This window comes from Pteronotus mesoamericanus, unplaced genomic scaffold, assembly GCF_021234165.1.
Source record: "Pteronotus mesoamericanus isolate MK-2021 breed Mesoamerican mustached bat unplaced genomic scaffold, CSHL_Meso_final contig_78, whole genome shotgun sequence".
Classification (NCBI taxonomy): domain Eukaryota; kingdom Metazoa; phylum Chordata; class Mammalia; order Chiroptera; family Mormoopidae; genus Pteronotus; species Pteronotus mesoamericanus.
The window spans coordinates 11,523,618-11,541,432 of NW_026555258.1; the positions used below are offsets into that span (position 1 = coordinate 11,523,618).

At 56.4% G+C, this 17,815-nt stretch overlaps 1 protein-coding gene across 1 annotated transcript; it reads left to right on the forward strand.

Moving 5' to 3' along the window:
- The first annotated feature begins 24 nt into the window (after positions 1-24).
- On the forward strand, positions 25-17,280 carry PHF19 (PHD finger protein 19). The gene is made up of 15 exons (XM_054584905.1): positions 25-91; positions 2,840-3,040; positions 3,559-3,640; positions 5,717-5,812; positions 6,332-6,432; positions 6,894-7,042; positions 8,477-8,572; positions 9,237-9,305; positions 9,498-9,618; positions 11,010-11,077; positions 12,163-12,324; positions 12,918-13,005; positions 13,754-13,839; positions 14,746-14,841; positions 16,064-17,280. The coding sequence occupies exons 2-15, from the start codon at positions 2,855-2,857 to the stop codon at positions 16,404-16,406; spliced, it is 1,743 nt and encodes a 580-aa protein (XP_054440880.1). The 5' UTR covers positions 25-91; positions 2,840-2,854; the 3' UTR covers positions 16,407-17,280.
- Positions 17,281-17,815: the final 535 nt, after the last annotated feature.

The following is a 17,815-nucleotide window of genomic DNA, read 5'->3' on the forward strand; positions in this document are numbered from 1 at the left end:
CGGGCAGCCGCGGGCCGAGCGCATCGGTCTCTGCCGCCGATGCGCCTGGTGGCCAGACTCCAAGTGGGACCGGCGGACACGCAGGCTCGCGGTAAGTTGAGCGCTGCAGGCAGTCGGTGGGGCCCGGGCACTCTCCGCCACACTCTTCTCTTTTGCAATCTCCCAGAACTTTGGCTGGGCGTTGAACGCCTCGGGCGGGGGGGTTGGAGTCCTGGGGAGCCGCGCGCCTGGGGGCCGAACGGTGCTGGCCGGTGTCTGCGGCGGGAACCCCGCCCGGGTCCCCGAAACTTTGGGGGGCGTGGGTGACAGGTCGCTATTCCCTTGTCCCAAATCTTTACTTTTTCTTCTCGGGGGGAGGAGTAGTGTGTGGGGGAGACCTACAGGGGCGTTTGGGATTTTGCTCACGTCCGAAGTCAGGCTGCGGCCGAATGGGGAAGGAGGAGGCTCGGCGTCGGAGTGACTGAGGAGAGAGAGGACCACTGACCCGAAGGGGGTTCTTCTGCAAGCTTTCCCCCCCCTCCTTAACACCCTTTTTAAAAAGCCAACGGCCGCCCTGGGAGAGGCCCCGGCGCATGAATCATCCTCGCTTCCTGCCCCCGCCTGGCCCCGCGCTGTGCCGCGGATTTGAACTGGACGCCGACGAGAACCCGCAAAGAGGCATTTCTTTGCAGATGGGTTTGAATCAGCCAATCACAGCCCACGGGGGCCCGCTCCAGGGGGATGGAGATGTGGGTGGGGGGCCGCCACCCGTGACCCCCCCCCACCCCGCGCCCAGCCAGGACCGGGCGGGGGGGTCGGGGGGGGGCGCGGCGATCCGGCCAGCTCCCAGCGGCAGGGCTAGAGAGGAAGTGTCAGTTTATGAACCTGCCGCGGCCCCGGGCCCCAGGCCGGCGGGCGGGGACCTCGCCGAACCGGGGCGTCAGGTGGCGGTGAAGGTCCCCATACCCTGTTCAGTGCCTGTGCACTCTGCCCTGAAGAAAAGAGAGGAATGGGGACGCGGGGTGGGCACGCCGCCATCTGGGGAGCCAAGACCCCAGCAGTGCCCTGCCTGCCCGGGCACCCTCGACATGCACACACATGTCTTTAGCTTCATATGCTCACTATGCTCACCGGCATACTGCGTAGACATCCAACAGCCTCACAGGAGTATATACTCGAACGTCCCTGTCTACAGATAACCATAGCACCAGGTGCCCAGCGCCATGGCAGAGAGGGAGGAGACCAGACAGAGGAGCCGGTGCAGGGAACAGAAGGAGGCAGTGTTTGACTTAGTGGAGAGTGTATGGAGGGGCATGGAGCCAGGGGAGCCCAGAGAGGGGCGGAGGAGGCCTTAGGAAGGCATTGCAGAGGTTTCCAGCAGAGAGTAAGATGGGAATTGGTGGCCCTGTGGAGGAGTCTGGTGGGGAGGCGGCCTGGGCGCTGGTGGTATCATCCCCCATCCTATGCAGCTGACCAGCATAGGTGAGCACAAGGTGAGCACAGGCGCAGGAAATAGTTAATGAATGACTCAGTGGCCCAGGCAAGGTGAGGCCCTAACGCAGACCAAGACAGAGGGATGGAAAAGACAACAGGACACCAGAAGTCACTGCGCCTAAAGTTGGTGGACGTGGCAACTCATTGGTCAGAGAGATCTAAGAGGCTTGGGGGTCCTAGGGACCCCAGTAGTACCATTAACAGGAAGAGCGAAAGCACTTTATAGTCTGGTGAGAGACAGGTATGGGGGTGACAACTGCTCAGGGCAAATTTGCAGCTGAGTAAAAAGCACAAGTGAGTTTAAATGTCCCAGCATTGGTTTCCATTAAATCATCCCATAATTGAGAACAGAAAGGGAGATTACAGAAGACACACACAGATGGCCAAGTCTATACCAGTTCACAAGCCACCCAGGCCTTTTCCTTTCTGGGTGAGTTTTCTCTGCCAGCTCTCAGGGTAGGATTCAGAGTATAAGGCTTCCTGCTGCTCGTCTCGAGAACGAAAGCATGCAGTATGTTTGCTTAAGGCGGCAATTTTCAACTCGTGTGCCGCAAGAATTTTTAGAACATGCAATACCTGACTATTTAGTCAGGGGCACTGACCTCTTTTCCCTTCAATTGTCAAATAAAAAATGACAACAGCAAACACAACAACAGCTGTCAGGTGTGAATGCCCTGTCTTGAACCATAAATATATAGGTCATATAATAGAGTTGCCTCTTATTGGTCACATGCATAATAAGGTTGCATCAGATTGGTTAACTTTTGGTACGAGAAATTCTTATATACAAATATAGACACCGGATATTTTAAAAACTCACTTCGGAGCAAAAAGGGTAGGTAATTGCTATTTTTATTTGTTTGTAAATCAATCAAAATTATACTTATTTGGGGGGTCAGATCAGCAAAAAATATATATTTTTGGTGTGTTGCCAAATTTTAGTAATTAGTTTGTGCGTGCAATGAGATGAAAGGATTTAGGGGATAAAGCCTCAGGTTCCTAAGCCAGAGAGTGTGTGTGGTTCAGGTCCCTGACCTGGAAGACTTTGCTCTGTGTTTGGCTGAGAGATGCTTCTCAGCAGAAGGCAGTGTGGTATGGGTGGGAAAGGGAGCAGAACTGAGGTTCGGCTCACCTGACTATGAGCCATGATTCTGCCTTGAACCCCTTAGCCACTTCCCCTTGCCAAACCTCAATTTCCCTACCTGTAAAATAGGAATAATAATGTCCCCCTCGCAGGGCTGTCAAGAAGATCTCGTGAGATGATAAAAGTGTCTGGGATGTACCACCGAGCACATAAAATTGTTGTTCCCTCCCTTCCCCTATCCCCAAAGCACGGAAGAAAAAGCCTGTTCTCTTTCTCTTCCAGTAAGAGTGGAAACCGATGGATAATCGAGCTCTGGACCCAGGGACTCGGGACTCCTATGGTGCCACCAGCCACGTCCCCAACAAGGGGGCCCTGGCAAAAGCCAAGAATAACTTCAAAGACCTGATGTCCAAGCTGACAGAGGGCCAGTATGTGCTGTGCCGGTGGACAGATGGACTGTATTACCTCGGGAAGATCAAGAGGGTAAACCTTTTCTCCCTGGCCCCTGTTCCCAGGTTCAGCATCTCTCTGCTCAGCCTGTGGCCTAGACCTCAGCCTGGTGACGGAGGATGGGGGATTGAGGGGAAATTCCCTTCTTGTCCCTGACACTCAAAGGCAGAACATGGAAGGAGTTTTTGCAGGTACCATCCTTAGAGCTAACATCACCCAACCAGCTCTTTAGAAAAGTGCTCTGCGAGCCTATGAAACAAAATGGAATAAGGTTCGAGATGATCACAGACAGACATCTGGCTTGTTCTGTCCTCAGCATTCCCACCACGTTGTCCCTTGGGCCCTGACTGTACAACTCCAAGGGCTGGGCACACACTACCTCCAGGAGCCACCATCGACCTTGCCCTCTGGGACACCTCTACTCTCCGGAGCACAAGGAGGGGGTCACATCAATCCCTGCGCCCTGTGGGGACGAAAATGGGAGAGGAAGACCGCTGCATGGCTTCTCCCCAGCCACTTTCTCCCATTGTTTTTCCCTCTCTGTGCCCCAGGTCAGCAGTTCAAAGCAGAGCTGCCTTGTGACTTTTGAAGATAATTCCAAGTACTGGGTCCTGTGGAAGGACATACAGCATGGTGAGTGTTTCCTCAGATTTCAGGACCCCCTCCCCGCACCCCACCTCCTGTCTTCTCTCTTTTTCTACCGCCATTTTCCCCCTCGTCTCCTTCTGTCTCTTATTCCTGCCATCCGACCTTATCCATGAAACCCCAAGCCCACCTGTGAGGCTGATCAGAACGCCAGTTGTGCATTTGCATGGAAAGGCCCTTAGGACCTTCGTCTTCCCCTGGAGTACCCACGCCTCATGAGGGAGGCCGGCAGGTGGCGAAGGCGACTTAGGAGATAGCGGGAGCCGGGTGGGTCCCAGGCCTGTGTCTCCCTCCTGGCTGCACTTCGCCTGCTGCACACAGCTCGGAGCCACTCTGGGCTAGGAACAGGGAGGGGCCCAGGCAATCCCAACTGTCACTCTAGGTGAGCATAGTGTCCCCTATCAACTTGTGAGGAAAACTAGTGGAGGCAGCTCTGTCCGTGGGAGAAAGACCAAGAAAGCAGAGCTGGACCAGGCAGAGCGAAGATGGACAAGGTGCCCAGTGGAGGCGGACCAGCTTTCAGGGTTGAAAGGGAGCTGGGTTGGGTACCATCCCTACCCTCAGAGAGCTGACACTGTCTTACAGAGATGGCAAATCGGTGGCATTCTTGCTACCATTCTCCCTTCCCAGACACATGACAGACGTCACATAATCAGTCACAACACTCCTCTATTTTCAGCATGGATCTCTTAGCAGACTATTTGCCATTTATGCTCCATCCAAAGAATAAATGTGGTGGTATGGGGGGGTCAGGTTTTAGGGTCAGATATTCCTTGGACAGAGGTCTAGTTCTGCCGTTTACTAGTTGCATATCCTTGAGCAAGGGACATAACCTCTCTGACCTTCAGTCTCGTCATCTGAAACAAAGACATGATGGAAGTACTGGCCTCACAGAGTGGTTAAACGAGGTAATCCACGTAAAATGCTTAGCCCAGGGTTATAGGGGGGCTGTTTCTAAAGAATTTGTTACCATAAGAGATGATTTCAGGAGCCTACCAAGTAGGGGCCACAGAACCCAGGCAGTTAGCAGAGCCTCTAAGCTGCCTTCTTCTCCAGGGTGTTGTGGCTAACGCAGACGGCTGCTTTGCCCTCTCACCTCGACCTCTTATATAAAGATCCAGAGCAATAAGGGCCTGCTCTCCTGGGTTACCCTCTCAGGAGAAGCACAGGGAGCCACCTGGGGAGGAAAGGCCTTTAGCAGACCTTGAGGAGGAAGGCCCCCTGTGCGCCAGGGACCACAGCGGGGGGCAGTGCCAAGACAGAAACGCATGTCAACATGTATTTAATGTATTGACTCAAACCTTTCACACATAAACACATATCTTCTTCAACAAAGACAAAAAGGAAATGCAAAGAAAAAGAGATGGAGAGGGAACTTAGAGTTTAAAAGCAACTGAACAAACTTAAAATTGTTATGATACTTGAGACAATTGGATATGTGAAAAGTTTTGATATAAAGAAATCATCTTTAATCTTTAGGTGCAGTAAAGATGCTGTAGTTACAGATTTTTTATAAAGACCGTTCTAATCTTTCAGGGATAAATCCTGAAATTTGACTGGAAATGACTGGGTATCTGGGACTTGATGCAAAATAATGGCAGGAAGTAGGAGGGAATATTGTCAAAACAGGATTGGCCATGAGTTCATAATTGTTAATGAGAACCGAGTTAGATTATACCATTCTGTCTATTGCTCTCCCATAATAAAATTTTAAAACATTATTTAACATAAAAAAAAACTACATAATAAATCAAGTTACATCAGGCAGGAGAGGGAGCATGATCAAAAGAACAAAGGCTTCCATGTCAAACAGCCGTGGGTTTGAATCCCGCTTCTCCTGCTTGCTAACTGAGGAAGGGGCTTAACTTCTCGGAGCCTCACTTTCCCCATCTTTAGAATGGGGTAATGGCAGTAGGCACCTCAGAGGGGTTGGGGAGATTCAGTGAGTTGGCCTGTGGGGCCCAGGGCTGGGCTCAGTATGCAGCAGCTTGGCACCTGGAATGTGATTTTAAAACTCCTAGTTCCAGCCAACTAGACCTCAGAGGGCCTCTCTCTTTCTTTCAGCTGGAGTTCCAGGGGAGGAGCCCAAGTGTAACATCTGCCTGGGGAAGACATCAGGGCCATTGAATGAGATCCTCATCTGTGGCAAGTGCGGCCTGGGTGAGTGAGACCTGGCCGGGCACTGAGGAGGCCCCGACCTGTGCTTCCCCTCCCTGCCCCTTCCACGCACGCTGGACGCTGACAGGCAGTGCCTCACGCTGTTGGGGCCTCGGCTGGCTTCCTGTTTCTCTTGGAGCTCTGCAGTGACAGGGGCCAGTCTCTGCGAGTGAGGGCCCGAGAAGGGGACTCTTGGGGCCAGCTGGGGCTTCTGGAAAGTGAGACCGGTTATGTAATTTGGAGCCTCCCTGGATGGAGAGGATAAGTGGGAGAGATGGGGCCCAGAGGCTGAAGTCAGACCTTGGTGCCCTCCCCCTCGGGGGCCCAGGCTGTCTCTCAGTCGCCTGCTTGGACACCGACTTGGCTTGCTTTGGCGAGAGCAAGGCCAGCCAGTCCCCTGGCAGCTGGCAGGCGCACAGCTCCTAGGACCTGCTGCAGCCCTTCCCAGCCCTGCCGCCTTTGGGCCGACTGGCCTTGGGCCATGGCTTCCTTGCGGGCACCCACCACCCCTCCTCCGCCTAGGTTACCACCAGCAGTGCCACATCCCCATAGCAGGCAGTGCCGACCGGACTCTGCTCACACCTTGGTTCTGCCGACGCTGCATCTTCGCACTGGCTGTGCGGGTGAGCCCCCAGTCCTCCAGCCCCTGCCTCTCCCCTCTCCAGTCGCCAAGCCCAGCCACTCTCTGGGCTCAGGCCTGACTCCAGGTCACAGAGCCAAGGCTTTGGAGGCAGACAGCGCCTCTGTCACTTACCAGCCGTTTGTCCTTGGCCAGCTTCCTTAGCTTTCCGGAGCTTCAGTTCCCTGAACTGTAAAAGGGATACGGGATCAGTATCAGGACTAGGAGGCCCCCCAATAAGTGGAGTCTTACTATTGAAAGAAAAAACCATGGATGTGCCCACACTCATTAGTTATTACATTTGTTGTGGTTATTACTGTTAATGGAGATCCTTCTGGGAAAGGGAGAGGATGGATTTGGGATTGTTGAGAAAAGCTCCTTGAGTCTGACTTTATTGGAATATCTGCGGGTCCCCCTAGTGGGCATTTCCCTTCTGGCCCAACCGGGACCCCTCATCTCCCGCAGAAAGGCGGAGCGGTGAAGAAGGGCGCCATCGCCAGGACGCTGCAGGCGGTGAAGATGGTGCTGTCCTACCAGCCCGAGGAACTCGAGTGGGACTCGCCCCACCGCACCAACCAGCAGCAGTGCTACTGCTACTGCGGCGGGCCGGGAGAGTAAGGCCGCCGGGGCGGGGAGGGATGGGGCGGGGCCTCCGGGCGGGGCGGGGCCTGGCTCCGGGGGCCGGGGCCTCCTGGGAACGGTAGGGATGAGCGAGAGTGGGTGAAGGTGGTTTCCTGGGGCACCGTGGAAAAGAAGGAGGTATTACACAATGATTAAGAGCCTGGATACCAGTGTCCAAACCCCCGTGATCGCTGTGCAGTCCCTGAGCCTCAGTTCTCATAATAGTTTCCCGTTATACGGTGGCTGCGAGCAGCACCTGAGTCAGGTGGTTCCCCTAAAGGCTCTCACAGGACCTGGCACTTGTTAGGCACTTACATGTGAGCTGTTACTGGGGATGTACAGAAGTTAAACCTTTCCATTGCCAGAGCCAAGGAAACAGGCTGCTGGTGAGATACTAAGATCTTTGTCCTTGGGGGTGGGCAAGGAGGGGATGGGGGATCCTATGTTGAGGATACTGTGGAGGGGATCCTCGCCCTGGCTATGGGACAAGGGTCTTTGCCCGATTCTTCCTTGAGGGCCCGGCCTCCATGTAGCCATGGCGACTGCTCCAGACCACCAGGCAGAAGAGATCTCTGCCCTCAAGAAAGTCAGCCTCTAGGACACCTTAAAGTCCTTATCTTAGCCCCAGGCTCTGTTGAGAAGTAGGGGTCTGGAGGCTGTGGAGAAATGCCTTTCTCATAGAGACCTTTACAGCATTAAGGCAGTGGTTTTCAGTGCTGACTGAGCAGCGTTACCCAGGGTGATTGTTTAAAATGCATTTCCCTGGGCCTTCCCCAAAGACTGAGCGGGTCTGGAGTGGGCTGAGCGATCTGCAGTTTAACCTAGACCCCGGGCAATTCTGATGCCAGTGGTCCATGGACCACACCTGACAAGCATTGGCTGTTGTTGAGGAAATACCATTTTGCTCTTAACTTATGTTCGTTCAGTAGTTGTTGGCTGGCCATGAGAGGGCAGCTACAGTACCAGGCGAGAGAAACCAGACGTAGTGCTGCCCTGTTGGTTACAGGAGCCGTTAGGCTTCCATGAAGTCTCCTGGGCAAACTCTCCCCTGTCGGTGGTATTTGGGAAGAAGCGTGTGGGGTGCAATCCAGAGATGGGAACTCCAGCGTAGTGTGGCGGAAGAGTGCTTTGAAGTCAGGGAGACCAGGATTTGAATCACCATCCGCCACTTGCTTTCTGAGTGACCCTGAGCAAGCCATTTAATCTCTGATTCACCTGTAAAATGGGGATAGTGTCCCATCCTGAGATCAAATGAGGTTTCACGTGCCCTGCTTCCAGGACGTCCCCTGGCTCAGCCTAAGTGCCCGATAACTGGGCTCTCTCCCCCTGCCGCAGCGGAGGGCGAGTTTGCGTTGGGAAAGGTTGCTGAGGCTCCTGTCTGGCTGGGAGTGAGGGCCCTGGTGACCCTGGCTCCTCTTTGTCTCCAGGTGGTACCTGCGGATGCTGCAGTGTTACCGGTGCAGGCAGTGGTTCCACGAGGCCTGCACCCAGTGCCTCAATGAGCCCATGATGTTTGGAGACCGGTAGGTGCTAATCGGGTCTGGCTCAGCCTTGGGTGTGAGGTGGGGGGACAGGGGACAGGGGACAGTAGTAACAACTCCTTCAGTCGCTGCCACGCTAGAGTGAGTGGGGTTCTCTGGGGGAGGTCTTCCCATAGAGGAGCATTCTGGAACGCATCCCCAGTTGCCAGTGACTTGTGGGGTGTCTTAGACAAAGCCCCACCTTCCCTAAGCCCTAGTCTTTTTAAGAGTCTAAGGAAGGGGGAGTGACACAGGCCCTGCCCCACCCCTGCTCAGGGTTGCTATAGAAATCACTGGGTGAATGGATGACTTGATCCAGTTTCTAACCAACGAGGCTAAGCTAACAGGAGGCTTGTGTGTGCCTTGGTGATTGCGTGCATGTGTGCGTTAGAGGGGAAGAGTGTGACCCCTGCAGCCCAGCCTAGCTCAACTCTCTGAACGCAGCCATGCTCCAGGGCAATGACACTGGGGACAGGGGCTGAGGTAGGGTTAGAAGGAGCAGGGGAGCATTTCCTGGTCTCTTTCCTGCCCTGTCCTCACCACCGCCCCCAAGCCAGGAGCCTTAGGAATGAGGAAGGCAGGTGGGAGGTGAGGGAGTGAGGGGGCTGGATTAGGGTGGGGCGTCAGAGTCCCTCCCACCACAGGTCCCCTTTCCACCCACCCACAGGTTCTACCTGTTCTTCTGCTCCGTGTGTAACCAGGGCCCAGAGTACATTGAGAGGCTCCCCCTGCGATGGTGAGAGCACGGGGCTGGGCCCAGGCACCCCCTGCCCTCTCCCAGCTCCTCTCCTCCCCCCGCCCCTCCAGGAGCAGTTCCAGTTCCAACCACCAGGTCCCAGCCTTGCCCCTGCCCTTCAGCCCTGACCCAGGAGGCTCCGGCCCTGGCTGCTGCCTCACCCTGGCCCCGCATCCTTGCCCCCTTGCTCAGGGTGGATGTGGTTCACCTGGCCCTCTACAACCTCGGAGTGCAGAGCAAGAAGAAGTATTTTGACTTCGAGGAGATCCTGGCCTTTGTCAACCACCACTGGGAGCTCCTGCAGCTTGGCAAGGTATGCGGGACTGTGGGACAGCGGAATGGCAGGACCCCATACCACAGTGGGGGTCCCATGGTCCAGAGAGGTGTTCCCAGGGTCACGTAGTGTCGGCTAGGATCCAGGACTCTGAACCCTAACTAGTAAGCTGCTGGCTGGGATAAAGACCCAGAGCCTCTGAGCTGCTGTATCCCTGAATCCATACTTCTGAGCCTGTGCTGTGCCCAGGGCTTCCTGACCCAGGTTTTGACAGTGGGCAGGTTAGGATCTCACAGACTCAGCTGTACAGAACTAAGGATCAAGTCTGGCTGGAGCAGGACTCTCCACCGATATTTGACCTAGTCCAATTTGCCTGGCCAGGACGAAAACTGAGGTGGGCCTGCCCCCTGCTGGTCCTCCTTTGAATAGCAGAAGAATGCAGCCGAGCCGAGCCCTCCCCAACGACTCCCATGGTGGAGCCATGTCCCCTTTTCCTCTTGACACCCTTAGAATCCTCTCTGCCACATCTCAAATGAGCCATCTTCTCTGCTGACTGCTCCAAATCCTTCTTTGAAAAGACAGGGATTTACAAAAAAAAAAAAAAAAAAGAAGAAGGTAATCTTATGCTTTGCCAAAGTTTTTCGTATAACATCTTCATTTACAGTGTTTGATAATTTATAAGACATACATATTATAAAGCCCCGAAGGATAGGTAGAGCTGGTATATTTTTTAAAACAACTTTTTTTTCTGATTTACAAAACAGCTACATGTTCCTGGTAGAACAATTTTAAAGTACTAAAAAGCATAAGGAGGTATATGTGTTAAAAAAAAAAAAAAAGAAAAGCACAACCCAGAAACAGCTGCTGTTAATGCGCAGGCGCATTTCCTTCCATCCTCTGTTCTCTGTGTGTTTTCTCTTTTTACGTGGTTTAGATTATTCAGTATTTTAATTACTCTTTTGCAGTTTACATTATATTATACCTTTTCATACCATGGAAGGGTTTTCATGAACATTTTAAAGGCTGCATGGATTTCCACCATAGTTTACTTCTTTCCTGTTGGACATAGTTTCTCCCCAATTTTTCCCATTGGCCCAGCATTGGAAACCAGGCTGCCGTGAACACTTTTGTGCGTAAACCTTTGTCCATGTTTCGTGTTATGTGCTTATGATAGAGTCCATGGAGTAGCATCACTGGGTCAAGGGCATGGACGCCTTTAAGGCTCTTGATGCATTTGGGACAGGAGTGCCTCGCCCCAGTTACAGGTGGGAACTGAGCACAGGTGAAAAGACTTGTCTGAGGTCATGGATAAGTGAGTGGATCTCACCTGGAGGACTCGGGAGACTGAGGGGGAGGCGGGTGTTTGGCGGCGGCCTCCTCAGACGCCAGATGTCAGGGTCTGACTGTCCTGCTGGCCTGCTCCCCCGTAGCTCACCAGCACCCCCGTGACCGACCGAGGACCGCATCTCCTCAACGCGCTGAACAGTTACAAAAGCCGGTGCGTGCAGGGAAGGGAGTGCCGTGGGGCCCCCCTACAGGTGGGATTTCAATCTAAAGGTTCTTCCTGCCTCATAGTCCTTGCTCAAGGTGTGCTCCCCGCCTGAGTCCCCCGCCCCTTTTCTTCGGCTGGCTAAATCCTACCTGTCCTTCAAGATGCAGGGGACACCCCACCTCCTTTGTGATGCTTCCTCGACCCTCCCGGCAGCATGTGACACATTCTCATCTGCACCCCGACCTCTGAGGGCCCCTGCTGCCCTAGCCACCTACAGTAGCTCTGAGCCAGGCACCGAGGGACCGATTCACCCTCCCTCAGGCGGGCCGTATGGCCCATGGCTGCCTGTCCAGACTTGTCTGAGTGCTTCTCAGACACACAGCGAACATGTCCCTCGCCCCCAACCACAGGGACTGCCCAGGCTCCTTAGCACATCATTCGTGGCCTCCTATGAGACTCCGCCACGGTCCCTTTTGCCATTCTGAGCCCTTTGTTTTCCCACTCGTGCTTTTGCCCACATTCTTCCCCTTCATTCATTTGTTCCATCCACAGCTATTTATGGAACTGCCACTCTCCATCAGCCCTGTGTAGGCGTGAGGACACAGCGAGGCAGGCTCACCCACTCCCTCCCACCTTCTCACGGTTTGGGGCCCAGACACAGCCCTGCTCTGGAGCCAGCGAGGCTCCTGTCCTCCGAGGGGAGAGCCTCCTGAGGGTAGGGCTGTGTCTGAGTCACCACTGCAGCCTCCTGGCAGCCCAGCTGGTGTGGGAAGGGGGAGGGCAGTGCCTAGGGGTGCTTTGCGTCTCCTTGAGGAGAACGGAGAGCAGAATGGTGTTCCTCTGGGAGCTGGAGGTAGCCTTCCTGTGCCAGGTGGCCTTAGGGCTGGTTGAGGCAGAGAAGAGAGGAGCAGCAAAAGCCACACACATGCAGCGGAAGGAGAGGGAGAGACCACCAGCCATATCCTCAGCCTCCACCTGGGAGTTTGAGGAATCTGCAGCTCTTCGGGATTTTGGCTCTGGGTCCAGGGAGGCGGAGAGAGTGGGTTTAATGCTTGATTCTCCTCCCCTGCCCACTCCACCCCTACCCCCAGGTTCCTCTGTGGCAAGGAGATCAAGAAGAAGAAGTGCATCTTCCGCCTGCGAATCCGCGTCCCGCCCAACCCGCCAGGGAAGCTGCTGCCTGACAAGGGCCTGGTGCCCACTGAGAATGGCGCCTCCTCTGAGCTGCGTAAGAGAGGAAAGAGCAAGCCTGGGTCAGTGCCCGGGGACCCAGGGACCGGGGCTGCAGCCGAGCCTGGATCTCTGCTCTCCGCTCCCAGCCCCCGCCGACAGGCCAGGCGATGGGCCCAGACAGCCTGCTAGCACCCAAGCAGGCAGGGAGGGTGCACGCCCAGCCAGTGCCTGCTGGAGGCACCCTGTGCGGCCAGTTAGGGGCCGAGCCAGGGCTGGTCCCACATTGCGACTCCTTCCGCCACAGCCCCTTATTGCCCTGCTTGGAGGGAAAGCCAGATCCTGGGACCCAGCCTTGCCGGGTAAGGGCTGAGGCAGGGAAGTCGGAGTGCAAGGAGTCCGAGGCTCCTCGGTGGAGCTGAGCCCCCTCACCCTGGGCTTGGGGGGCAGAGCATCTGGATGCATGTGCCTGGAGAGGCACTTTCTTTATTTTCTGCCCATGACACTTCCCTCTGTCCCCTCCCACACCTGCTGCCCCAGGCTCCTTCTGAAGGAGCGCCCGTCCCCGCCCCCATGGCTGTGGTCCCAGTGCAGCCCCTGCCACTCCTCCCTCTGGGCCCCTTCCTGGGCCTTCAGGCTCTGACTGGGCAACCCTCTCCCTTTTCTGTCTCCACAGTTTGTTGCCTCATGAATTCCAGCAGCAAAAAAGGCGAGTTTATAGAAGAAAAAGATCAAAGTTTTTGCTGGAAGATGCCATTCCCAGTGTTAGTTTCTTGTTTTCTTACTCTCCACGTTCACACGCAGGGTCAGCACACACTAGGGATTCCTGTGCAGAAAGTGAGTCCCCCAGGCCCAGGGGATTGTCCCATCTCCCATAAAGGAGGAGCCAGCTCCTCTTACAACTAAACAAAAAACACCCCGGGCTCCCCAAGTTCTCCCTAGAACCTGAAGCGGGGTTAGGGTAGGTAGTATCCTTGTCCCCACTGTCCAGGTGGGGGAACTGAGGGCCAGGGAGCGGCAGTCACCTTCCTGAGGTCGCACCTCAGGCAGTGGCGGAGCCCAGGGCTCCAGCAGTCGCTGTCCCCCTTCAGTGCCCTGCGGCCCCACTGAAGCCCCCCTTCAGGCAGCAGCATCAGCAGTGCCTCCCACCTCCTGTCAGGCACCTCACAGTTTACAAAGGCACTTTCCGTTCGACGGTGCTTCCTAACACCGCTCAGAGTGGAGCGCGCCAGGGGCTGTTGTCTGCTTCTGCAGCTGAGGTACTGAGACCCAGACATGGGAGCGACATGCAGTCAGGCCAGGGACAAAGCCAGGCCCAGAGCTGGGTGGCGTGGCTCCCTGGTCCGGACTGGGAATGAGAGCGAGCGAGCGAGGAGTCCTGCCCCGGGAGGGTCCCGCCCTCTGCGGGCACCAGCACCGGCCCAGCCTGCATGGCCTCAGTCAGCGCGGCAGGGGAAGGGGGGAGACCTGATGCTCGCGGACCCACCCTCCCCCCACTTCCTCTGTCCACAGAGCGACTTTACCTCGGCTTGGAGCACCAACCACCACCTGGCCAGCATATTTGACTTCACATTGGATGAAATTCAGAGTTTAAAGAGGTAACAGCGAGGGGCCCAGCAGAGAGGTCCACTCTGGAGGCTGCGATGACACCAAGCAGGCGCCCACCTCCACCCCCCCACCCCCAGCGGTGCAGGCAGGCTCTGGAAAGTGCGAGGCAGGAGCCTTTTGAGGGCTTGGGAGCCCTCCTTTGAAGGACTCTGGGTGCCTAAGGCTGCTTGAAGGGTCTACATCAGAGCCCCTGCTGGGGGGTCTTCAGGGCTCCCGCGGGCAGCCCCTCCGAGCGGCGTTTAGGGCCAGCCTCGCCCGGGCTCTCCCCACCTCTCCGGCCCCTCTCCTGCTTCTCCCGGCCCCACACGTTACACCGGAATTGCTGTGGGTATCCCACACTCACATTCCTCCGGGAAGCCCTCACTGCCCCTCCGCAGGCTGCCTCGGACATTCCCTGTGTGTTCCCACAGCACCCGGGGTGTGGGCCACCCAAGGGGAGGGTCTGCACATTCCATTGCTTTACTTCTGAAATCACTAAGGTCGCTCAGTGCTTTCCGGTAGGCGCTGGTTACTGGCTGCGTAACTTGAGCAAAATTCTTTAACCTCTGTGAACCTCCTCACCTGGTTTTGTGTGGCGATGAGATTCAAAGGAGATACTGTAAAGGAAAACACGTTGGGCCTGTGAAGTGTTGCACAAGTGTCTGGGATCATGTTCATCATCGCCTTCTGATCAGTCAGGGGCGGCTTCCTTGACTCCTTGGCCTTAGATTCTGGAAGGGTGGGAAACGGACGGGCAGAGAGGACACAGCCACTGCAGGCGTGGTGGCAGGGAGCTCAGCAGTGGGAACGGGGCCCTGCTGGGATGAAGGGTGCGTGTCGGAGGGCCGAGGGACCGCTGGAGAGGTCACGAGGGGCGCCGAGGGCTGACGGCAGGCTCACCCTCTCCTCCCTCCCAGTGCCAGCTTAGGCCAGACTTTCTTCTCAGACGTGGACTCCACAGACGCCGCCAGCACCTCTGGCTCCGCCTCCACCAGCCTGTCCTATGACTCCAGGTAAGCCTCCCGGCAGTCTGGCCTCCCGTTCTGTCCTCGCCCTCAGCCCTCCACCTCCCACATCTGTGACGGGCGGCTCCTTCTGTGCATCTGAGTCTTGGGCGGAGGGACCTGGCCGTCTGCCACTGTGAGCCTGGGCCTGAGACCCTCTGGTCTGAGAATGGACTTCCTGGTTGCTCCGTTTTGACCGCTGCAGAAGGTGGTGTCGCGTTTTTCTTTCCGGGCAGTTCCAAGCTCTGGGGTCATTGGACCCGAGGTTCTTTCATTCTGGGGGCCTCAGCCTCTGTGTGCCATGGTGTTGCGTGTCTGTGCCTGACTGCAGGGTCCCACCCCTAGTTCTGTCTTCCGGGTCTTGAAGGAAGAGAGCCATCGATTTGGAAACCTGGTGCAGAGGAGCGTGTCTCCCTGCAGGGTATAGGGTCTAGAAGAGGGACAGAAGTCCCGGAGGCCTCGCTGAGGGTCCAGTGGCCACAGCCAGTCCTCAGCAACACAGCGAGGGTGGTGCTACAAAGCACATACACTAGTTCTTCTGAACTCCGTCTCCTTCAGCTGGATTTTGGGGTACTGGAGGCCCCTGTAAAGTAAAATTACGTGTCTTGGGAGTTATTCTCTATCACCAGCCATCTCTGTCTAGGCGTCTTTCTCTGGTGTTGCCTCTGGATTTTCATTTGTTTCTTCCAGTTTCTTCTCACTAGTCCTTCAGTTCTTTCTGTTTCACGTGTCTGTGAACATGCCTCTTCTTGTGTGTCCATTTCCCTGCCACGCCTGCCTCTGTGCGCTTGTGTGTGCACATGTGCACACGTCTGTCTCCAGTCCAGACTCTGGGGCACGGGGCACTTTCATCCCTAACCGCCACCCTACCCCCACCTGACTCCTTTGGCTACACAAGCCCAGGTGAGGGCAGGCCAGGTGAGCAGGACACGGCTTCGGCAGGCACAGAGGACGGTGCCCCTGGGCCTGCGCGGGGCTGAGATCCGAAACATAGAGAGCGTGTGCTTTAGAGCTGGACACACCTAGGTCTGAGTCCCAGCTCTGTCATTCCCCGGCTGGTGGCTTCTCCCCTGGAGCCAGTTTCCTTCCTCACGGAGCTGTGGTGGATTGCAGCGGGGGAGTCTGTGCCTGGGCTGGCCCCGGGCCTGGGGCCCAGCAGAGTGCTCCGGGAGAGGGGCTTGTGAGGGCTCGTCCATCTCATTCCCATCCTTCTCTTCCCCCCCTGACATAGACGGACAGTGGGCAGCCGGAAGAGGAAGCTGGCAGCCACGGCGTACACGCCACTGCGGGCAAAGCGGCGGGCGGCCGAGCTGGGGGGACCCTGCCCCTCGGACAGCGGTGCAGAGGGGGCTTCGGGCCCCGAGCGGCCGGACGAAGGCATCGACAGCCACACATTTGAGAGCATCAGTGAAGATGACTCGTCCTTGTCCCACCTCAAGTCCTCCATCACTAACTACTTCGGCGCAGCTGGGCGGTTGGCCTGTGGGGAGAAGTACCAGGTGTTGGCTCGAAGGGTCACGCCCGAGGGCAAGGTTCAGTACCTGGTGGAGTGGGAAGGGACCACCCCTTACTGACTAGCCCTAAGGGGATGCCAAGACCCCTGGGAAACAAAGAAGGGACAGTGGAAGCTGCAGGCTCCCCAGTTCCCTTTGGGGTGTGGGAAGGAAGCAACACAGAGCTCAAGTGCCTGGCGCGGGGCCCTCCCGCACACCTTCCGGGCCGGGGTCTGCACCTCTCTGCTACGCTGTTCTGTCCTCGGGCGCCTCAGGCTCATCACCCCTTTGCCTGTGTCTCTAAGGTCCCCCTGTCTCCACATACTCCCCACTCCCTCAAACCGCTCACCTGTTCCTCTGAGTGTGTGTCCCCTTGGCCCTGGCACCCTCGTTCCTGAAGCCTGAATCTTTGTCCCCAACTTTGTATCACTTACCTCTTAACCCTTTGGGGTGTGTCTGTTTAGACCCCTACACGTGCATGCAGTCCCTCACCCCTGACTCACGGGGCGCCCAGTCCCCCAGGACCCACACCATGAGAACAGGGGCCTCTTAGGAAGATGGGTGAAGGCGGGTGAGGTGGGCTCTCTGAGCTCTTTTCTCCGCTTTCCTGCCCCCGGCCCCCAGCCTTGGAAGAGGCAGCGAGGGTAGCAGGCCTCCGGGAAAGCCTGGGCGGCAGAGACCCTGGGACTCTCAGAATCTGAGGCGTGAAGAGGCTGGTGCGAAGGTACCAGCACCAGAGCCCAGCTGCCAAGGCTCAGAGTCGGGGCTGCGGAGTAAGCTTCTGAGGCCCCCGTTTTCCTTTGCTTGGCCACACCCCGCTTCGTTATCCTGGAGTTGGGCTTGGCCTTGCAGGAATGGAGGTGGCCTTGAAAACCTGGGGACAGGGAGAGTCAGAGTCTGTGGGATGAAAGAAAGGCATGGCGTGCCAAACCTCCGACTGTTTCCCACGCCTCCCCCCCCCCCACCATGTGCAGCCGAATACACATTCCCTCACGCATAAGCTTCCACCCACGTGTGCTTTCACCCTCGGGCACAAACATTTGGCCCCTGGCCTCCAGGTGTACACACGTGTACACACCCCCCCCACACACACACACCCTCCCTCCCTCCCTCCCTCCAGTGACAGCCCTTGTCTCCCTTGCCCCCTACTCCCTGCGCCTTCCAGGGACCATGTGCTACAACGAAATGTGAAAGTCCAGCCCCTGCCCCTTCCTTCAGCCCATGAACCATCTCTGCCCCCCCGCCGGAAGCACGGGGCCTTACCCCCTGCTCCTCGGCCTTATGCCCTGCCCCACCTTGAACTGACAATCACTTTTTGGGACAGGTTGGGAGATTTAAAGGGCCTGCGTCATTCAGTCCCCTCCAAGGGAGGCCCTTGTCAGTGGGAGTATAAATAGAATTCTTAGAACCGACGTTAAAACTCACACCCGTCTGGAGGGAAACCAAAAATGGGAGGGTACCCCTCATTTTTGCTGCTTCCGGAGATCTTA

Coding starts and splice junctions, on each gene's coding strand:
- PHF19 (XM_054584905.1), top strand. CDS start 2,855: ATGGATAATCGAGCTCTGGACCCAGGGACTCGGGACTCCTATGGTGCC. Junction 9,306..9,497: donor GAGAGGCTCCCCCTGCGATG/GTGAGAGCACGG, acceptor CCCCTTGCTCAG/GGTGGATGTGGTTCACCTGG. Junction 14,842..16,063: donor AGCCTGTCCTATGACTCCAG/GTAAGCCTCCCG, acceptor CCCCTGACATAG/ACGGACAGTGGGCAGCCGGA.